The sequence below is a fragment of the Numida meleagris genome, chromosome 5, assembly GCF_002078875.1.
Source record: "Numida meleagris isolate 19003 breed g44 Domestic line chromosome 5, NumMel1.0, whole genome shotgun sequence".
NCBI lineage: Eukaryota > Metazoa > Chordata > Aves > Galliformes > Numididae > Numida > Numida meleagris.
Window position 1 is genome coordinate 23,899,567 of NC_034413.1, and position 7,985 is coordinate 23,907,551.

The window sequence follows — 7,985 nt, forward strand, 5'->3', positions numbered from 1 at the left end:
ATCCAGTCCCAGGCAAATGAAATGGGCTTAATGAACCACCACTTGGTCATTTCCAAGGTTGCCTGACATTGTCTTTAGAAGAATCTAGGTCAGAATGAAGGAGAACCAAACTGAGACAACGCGCTGTGATTCTGAGGCTTTTTTTCATAACTTCCTTGCAAATATGAGCTGCAACCCTGAAGACTTTAGAAATAGCTCTTGTAAACAAACAGGAGGCATCTCATCTTCAGGTTTAAGAAAGGTTCTGAGCTGGTCCCTCACACTGATGTTGCAGTTCCTTACCTAGCCCCATCAACAGAACGAGATTTTGAACAGTGATTTCTGAAGTATGCTGACCCGGAGATGACTCTTTATTTTAAAAAGTACATTGCACTCATGTCCGTGTGCTTCCATGAATAATGTTCTGAAAGTGAAAAAAGAATCTGCGTAGTTTGTTAGAATTTGATTCTGAGGTGAAGTTACAAAGCAATCACAGAGTAAGATCACTGTTACAATCGATGTTACTTACAGCTTGTATAAATGATTTATTTTTTTTTTTAAACACGCAAGTAAAATAATACCTCCTTCTAGGAAATGCCTGCAAATAGCAGGTACTGTTATCTTGTATCTTCTTTCTACTTTATATTATTAGCATAAGCAGACATCGCTTCACACATTGGTTTTCATAGCAAGGGTTTTTTTTCTTATGGTTTCAATTTGAAATGAAAAACTCCATCTTCTTCTATTCAGCAGTATCATCCATCTGCATGGCAGAAATATCCATCCTGAAAACCTTTCATAATGTCAGCTTAGCTTTCTTGGTGGCTTACTCTTTTACTTAGGGGTGCTCTGTAACTGTAAAAGCCCTTCTCTAAGCTTCATATGGTTTTCCTTGTGGTAGGAAGTAACGCTTTCAGACTTTACAGTGAGGCACTAACATTTGCAAGTGTTTCCTTCTGGCAGGCTATTGGGTTGACTGCAGATGTGGCAGTCTAAACTTCGTGCTGCTGTAAGAAAAAAAGATACATTTCTGCTGCTTTCCCCATTTGTTACAGAGAGGCTGTTTCGATTGCAGTGGAAAAAATTACTCTAGATGATCAGGAGTAATGCTTCATCAGGATAGCCTGAAGAAATGCTTCTCCCTGCTCATCAGCTGATGCTGTTTTCTTGCTAAAAATTTGTTCCAGCTTGGAAATACTTTGTAATTAAGGCACTGCCTGTTGACGATCTTATAGCTTGCGTTGCATTGAGAAAGCTTTTCCCATCCTCTCTCTAAAGGGAAGCCCTTATAACTGAGTGGAGTCTACAGTAGGCTGCTAGCTATTCAAAGATGTGATTTCTTTCCATTCTAGAATCCACCTGAAAGGATCTGATAGTTGTGACCGCTGGCATCACAAGCGCTTGCTCTGCAGGCTGCTGCTGGCAGGGCAAGGCAGCAGAGTAGTTCTGACTTCATTTATAGTTTTACTGATGGAAAGCATACAGTGGGAAACAAAACCAGACAAAACTGCCTGTTAAGAAAAAACTGATGTTGTGTGTTCCAGGTATTGATATTAGTGTAAAGATAGTGACTAGTTAAATGTATGAAGTACATCTAATGTATTTCCAGGATAAACAAAAAGATCACAAGCAATTTTTTTAAAATCTTTATTAAAGGATCACAGAGTAAGATAAAAAGTTACACCGGGAAACCTAGCTCAGGTTCTCAACATTCCTGTGGTTTTCTAACCACTAAACATACCTTCTACTTTTCTAAAAACTGTTAGTGGTATCAGTTGGCCGTTGGTCAAAAAAAAAAAAAAAAAAAGGAAAAAAGCCACTCCACCATTATTTAAAGCTCTTAGTTTCTCTGTGCTTTTAATACTAGCTAAAAAGCAAAAACCTCAAGTACCTGTACTTAATAAGACTTCTGTATCAGATGTCTTATACTATAGCATAGTCCACAAATACTACACAAGGTATATGCTTGCTCGTTACTGCCTCATGGAGCTTTTCTTTTGAGCAAAGCCCATGTTTTCTTGTCCTTTTTTCAAGAACAGTAGCACTATGGGTAGTGTGGTAGAACCTCTCCCCAAATAACAGTTAATATTTTAAATAGTAATTACTTCTAAAAGTGCTAAAAAGGAAAAAAGCTAATTCTGGTTAAATACTGAGAGGTGTAAAACAGACAATAAGATAAAAGGGCTCATCAGACATACAGAAAATACTCTGAGGGATGCTTAAGATGGTCTACAAACCAGAGATTTCAGAACCTGAACATCTGGCAGATGGGGTGAGTGCTGACTTGTTATGCTTATTTTCCATTTGACAATGTATACAATTTTCATTTTGGAATGCTGTGGTTTTTTTCTTGGATAATAAATTAGTTCTCAAAAAAGCTACAGGATTCTCTCTATACTCTGTAGAGAGTATATACTACACTAACTCAAAGATGAAAATCTACATTTGAAAGCTGAGGTCATGCTGCATGAGATTTAAGGCACCTGTATTAAACCAAGTTAAAGTGCTTTATGTATCCCAGCTCATCGCTGCACCTCATCGGAACTTGGTCTTTTAAAAGACTTGGTCTTTTCAATGTGCCTGCAGCAATAAAGTAGTCTGTCCTTTGTTGAAGAAAGTAGGTTGATAAAACACAAACCGGGATCTAACAAATATGGAAAAAGCTAACAAAAGGTCCTGTAGAAAAACTGTAGGAAAAAATTTATATCGTGCCACGAAACAGGTGCAAGTTTCTCTGTGGCTGTAAATAACAATTTCTGTTGTAGAGGACAAATTCTCCCTGTGAAAAGGTCATCTATGAACCACTACTAGCTACTGTCAGAGACTTTTCTCACCAATGACAATTGGAGTAAACGATCTATGTCAAACAGTGCAAGGCAGCAACCTTCGGCTCTTGCATAATAGAGAGAATTAAACTTTGGCAGTGCCAAGACTGACAGGCTGAATTTCTACCAAACCATCCACAGGGCCTTGTGAATTATAGTTGAGTTTTTTTGAGTTTGAGAGAGCTACTTTGGTAGAAGGGCACTGCATCATGTAGTAGGAATGTAACTTAACTAATTACAGCTTCTAAACACATGAGGCTGTTTTCTGAAAAATAAGGATTAAGGATGTGAGAAGAGACTTCTGTCACAGGCTTCTAGTAGTACTTCTTGGCTGGAGGTTTGTAAGACACCAGGAGACCGAAGGAAGCATACCCAAATAGAAGTGTCTGAATGAACCAGTGAAACTGAACTGCTGGGTCAGTGATGCCTTTAGATCTGCAATGTTAACAAAAGCATAAAATGTATCAAAAAGCTTAGTCTTGCAGACTATGCTGTGATAATTAAAAAGGTAAGATATTTCTACCTAACCTTGATACTTCAGACATTATTAGAACATTTGATCTCAGATCCCTTTCAAACTGAAACTTATTTCCTAAAAGACAGTACTAGTTCTTGTGATTTTGGTGGATTATAAGCTGTCAACAGAACAAACTTTCATAGGCTTTGTGCATACAACTTCCTCAGTAATATATAATCTGCAACTTCAGTCTGTGCTGTTTGAAATAAGTTAGTTTGGAAGATCAGTTTACGTAATTCAAGAATCAAGAAATCAGACAAGCTTAATATCAGTCTACCTTTGCTCTTTACCACAAGTCCATGTGTACCTTCTTGCTGACTACAGACTCTGAAGGTAGTCCATGCACTAGCAGGGCAAAGTGGCCTGACAACTGCTCAGGTGTGACTGTGCAATGCAGGATGGTAAAGCACTGTTGCCTGAATTTGTGGCTAGAAAAAGACAGCAGAGGGGGCTCAAGACGCTTGACTTGATTTATGTCTGTTAGTTTAAAATTAGCATATGCAAATTTTTTGTTTGTTTCAGAAAAGGGTCTACTATTACTATAAAAAACTAGTCTCCAATCTGACTTATGCTCCACGAAATACATTAGGGATCTGAAGCAATCGTAACTTCAGCCCAATACCGTCATACAGTACCAATATTGTCACACTTTTTACCTCTTAAAAATTGGATCATATTCATCTTACTAAAGATAATTATCTTAAGAATGTCACACCTTTTCTTGCATTTTTTTGTTGTTGGCAAATATTTTCAGAGGAAAGAAGTACAAACATGAAAGTTGAAAAAACTGATTTCACATGTCCAGAGAATTGTCAAGCATAAGCATACTTTCCCTTCTTCATTTTAGAAGGGAGCTCCCTCTACTGACCTTTGCTGCAACAGTTCATCTGTTGTGTCTACACAGTATTAACTGACACAACACTTCTCAATTTTTGTTCTTAAATTTTTTCTTACTATCTGTGGGAAAACTTTTATAATCTCAAATGCAGTGTTTCCAAATGAGCGCAGAAACTGAAAAACTAGGTCTCAAGAATTTTACCTGCTTATATATAAAGCAAGCTTACTTAAAGAGACTGTATGAAGAAATACAGGCCAAAACCCAATGGAAGTACCACTACTAATTAACAAAGTCATACCTCCTATCTCTCTAGTTCTTCTTCATGTCTCCTTTCTGATGTTCATGTGTGGATATCACTATCTCTTTCATCAGTAAACAGTGTACAACTAAGTAATCTACAAAAGCATGCCTCAACAGAAGATGATGGGCAGGCAATCCACGCTCTCTTTATTGTGACCTTTAACACTTATCTGCAGAAACTTCATTACTTGTTTGCAATACATTCACTTGGTATGATCAACGGTAATGAAATTCCCTCACTCTTAATATAACCTTAAGCCAATACATCTAAAAGCTTTCTGCAGAACCAGAGTTAAAGCTTTAATATTAAAGTTAATTTAAAGCTATAGCTTAAAACTGGAGTTTGGGAAATATTTAATCATTAGATACCATTCTGAAGGCAGAAAATATGCTTGAGAGCCACTTCACATGGCTTTTAGTGGAACAAAATCCCTTTGCTTCCAAGAGATGTTATTTGAGAAGCTAGAGACAGATAGGGCCTTAATTAAAGGAAGCTGAAAAAGTTGTAGTTTTCACAACGGCAAATTAACTTGACATCTCTTCTGCAGTGTGACAAGAATCAACACAAAATATGAGCATGAAAACTATTATCTGTATTCTTCTAAATTACAAACAAAATTCAAAGGAATAGAAGGATTTCCAAATAATTTGTTATCCTAACTTAAGACTTAGTTGGCATTAAAATCTGATCAGTGAGTATTTTCTTCCACAGGCCTGCATATATCACTAGCTCTTAAGTAATCCCCAATTGAGATATCCGAGTGTGTTTTCACAACGCAGATGCAATCTATTTCAACAGGTAACTAGCAATCTCAAAATTCTGATGGGGTAAGACCTGATTAAACACCTACCTATTTCTCCACTGCTATCTGAACTGCTATGTTACCCAGCATCTGAACCAACAATGAAGAATAAGAAACTACGCCTATTTATGCAAAGAGTAATTCTCAAAAAAACAGTTATACAGAACAGTGTGTTCGGATGCAGCCAGACAAGCTTTGGCAGACCTTGCTGCCAGTTTGGCAAGCTGCTATCAACTACAGCAGAACCTCTTGTGGAGGACAGCGAAGTATCACTCCGCAAGAATTTTATCAGCACCCTTGGAACTAATACTGCTCCTGACAACCACCAAAATCAGTTTGTAACTCATGTTACTTGTACTAGAAACCCTTTTCAGAGAATTTAACATAAGAAGTAGCGGAGGAGACCAACTTACTGGCATAATTTTATACCGTACAAGGCTTCTACTATGTGAATCAACCAGGATACATAGAACCTAATAAAAAGAAAACATGTATTATTGCTTTTTACAGTAGAGGGAAGGTCGTTGTATCCAAGATGCAAAGAATGTCAAACTGTAAGCACAGAAAAGTTGCTACACTTAAAGCTAGAAAGCAAGGCGTTGCTTATCTTAGAGGAGAGGAAAAAAAAAAGCCTCGTCTTAAAAGAACCTAGAGCCCAGAAAGATAGAAAATATAACTGAAACTCATACAATATACCTGAACTTGCCATTTCAAGTACTCACTGCATGTTTCCAGAAGTTTCAATACTTGGTTAAGCTGAGTGCTTACTGAAAGCAGTGACTTAATTACAGTTAAGTGTGCAAAACCTATCCTTTTACCTACAGAAGTCATTCTAGTGATCCTATAGTGTTACAGAAGCTTTGACAGATACAGTTCTATGTGTACAGGTATAGTTTGTGCGTATAGATCGAGAATACGTAATGTGACAATTACTTCAACTTGGTCTATAAATTTTCATACAAAGGCCGTGCAGGATTTCCAGTTAGGATCAATTCAGTACCTTGCTAAAGCATAGGATGCTTTGAGCAAAGATGAAGGCCATCTTCTACACTATGTATAGTAAAATAAACAAGGCAGTCTGAGGATTCCCTTGAGGAAGTTGGCGAGAGGCTGGATTATAGAAAAGTGTTTTCCAGCCTTTAGCTAATTAAAATAACAAGAAAAAAAAAACCATGTTGTGTAACACAGCAAAGCTCAGCACTATGCAGTTTCTTCAGCAACTAGTTCTGGTGCGGACTTAGTAGCAGGGTAGAAAATGTTCTCAAATCGAAGCTGGAAAAAAGACTTGCATAGAGAGGATGAGACTATTTGAGTAACAATCTGGCAACATAACTGCTTTTAGGAGATAGACCAAATGTAAGTTTCCATACGGACCAGTAACTCCGTATGTAAACCAGTCTCCAAAAGTATTATCTGTATGTTTTTCTTTCTCCCTATACCAACAGAGATGCCAAATTGTAAGCTGAGTTCTTATGCTTCCAGCCTGGCCTTAGCCTGTCTCATCTCCCGGGTTCTTACTGCCCCGCACCCTTAGCTGCAAAGAGCCTGACAGCAGAGCTCCAAGTGTAATTAACAGCTGGCTTACAGGAGAGCTTGTTAACCGGGCATCGGGGACAGCCAGAGAGGCGCGTACAGCCAAATGGCACTCACCCGTAGCACACCCACTTGTGGTAGTTCTCCACTAAATAATGAAGAAAGTCACCGAACAGTCCCAAATAGCTATAAGGGATAGTAGAAGGTGATAGCGTTACCCACTGCAAAAAGAAAAGAAAAAAATATTAATATCAAGGTAACCTTCGGGTCTCGCCCCTCCCCGTGCGCGGGTCGCTCAGGGCTCATCTATTCACAGCGCTCCCTCACGGCATCACGGCCCCCTGCGGCACGCTCGCCTCGGAGGATCCGCGCCGACGGCGCTGCCCGCCGGTCTGACAGCAGCAGGGGTCTGCAAGGCGGGGATCGCCCCTCTCCTGTCACCTGCCCCACGCGGAGCGCCCCCAGAACGGCTCGCCCGCCCTCCCTCCCTCCCTCCCGTGCCAGCGCCCCGCCGCCCTTACGCCCAGCAGGATCATGCCGAAGATGATGCCGATCATCCAGATGAGCCGCGAGCGCTGGAAGTGGCAGCTGCCATCGCGCACCCTCTCCGCACCCGTCGCCGCCGTCATCCTGCCGCCAACCGCCGGGCCGCGCGCCGCTACCAGAGCTAACCTGCCGCGCGGGGGGAGGCGGAGCAAGGGCGGAGCGGCCGCAGACGCCGCCTGACCGCCGGCGCGCCCGTGGGCCGCCCCGTGACGGCGGGCGCTGCACCGCGTCATTTCCTGCCGCTCGGCCTCCTCGTGCCGGCCCGGCGGGGCCCCGCTACTGAGCCCGCAGCGCCCCCTGGCGGCGCAATCCGGCCTCAACACTCGCCGCGAGTCGTGGTCGGGGCTCCCCGGCTGTGGCAGGGCGCCCCGCGGCGCCAGTGGGGTCCGGCACAGCGGGGAGCCCGGGCAGTTGCCGTCACCTTCCTCAGGCACGGCCGAGGGGAGCGGGAAGGGCCTCGGTTCACTTCCAATGTGCTTGTGGGGTTCCAGTGGGTGTAAAGCACGCTGGGGGCTGTGCTATATATTAAAGAGTTTTAACAACTCCATTGTGACATTTTCCACACCATGTCCTCCTGGGACGTTGGCCTGGTGCTGAGCTTGCCCAGAGGAGCCACTGGAGCCATGTGAAAGGTGGCAGGGCCA

The 7,985-nt window shown here is 41.8% G+C and overlaps 1 protein-coding gene across 1 annotated transcript; it reads right to left on the reverse strand.

Annotated features, from left to right (window-relative positions):
* Positions 1,733 to 7,557, reverse strand: TMEM254 (transmembrane protein 254). Its single transcript, XM_021399921.1, has 4 exons — positions 7,317 to 7,557; positions 6,913 to 7,016; positions 5,676 to 5,735; positions 1,733 to 3,239 (listed from the first exon to the last, which is right to left on the reverse strand). The coding sequence occupies exons 1-4, from the start codon at positions 7,422 to 7,424 to the stop codon at positions 3,119 to 3,121; spliced, it is 393 nt and encodes a 130-aa protein (XP_021255596.1). The 5' UTR covers positions 7,425 to 7,557; the 3' UTR covers positions 1,733 to 3,118.

What these genes read in the sequence shown, in the direction of transcription:
- TMEM254 (XM_021399921.1), bottom strand. Translation starts at nt 7,424, where the DNA reads ATGACGGCGGCGACGGGTGCGGAGAGGGTGCGCGATGGCAGCTGCCAC. An exon ending in CACAAGTGGGTGTGCTACGG is followed by an intron (nt 5,736 to 6,912) that starts GTGAGTGCCATT and finishes TCTTTTTATTAG; the next exon opens with GTTCTATGTATCCTGGTTGA. An exon ending in TACGGTATAAAATTATGCCA is followed by an intron (nt 3,240 to 5,675) that starts GTAAGTTGGTCT and finishes TTAACATTGCAG; the next exon opens with ATCTAAAGGCATCACTGACC.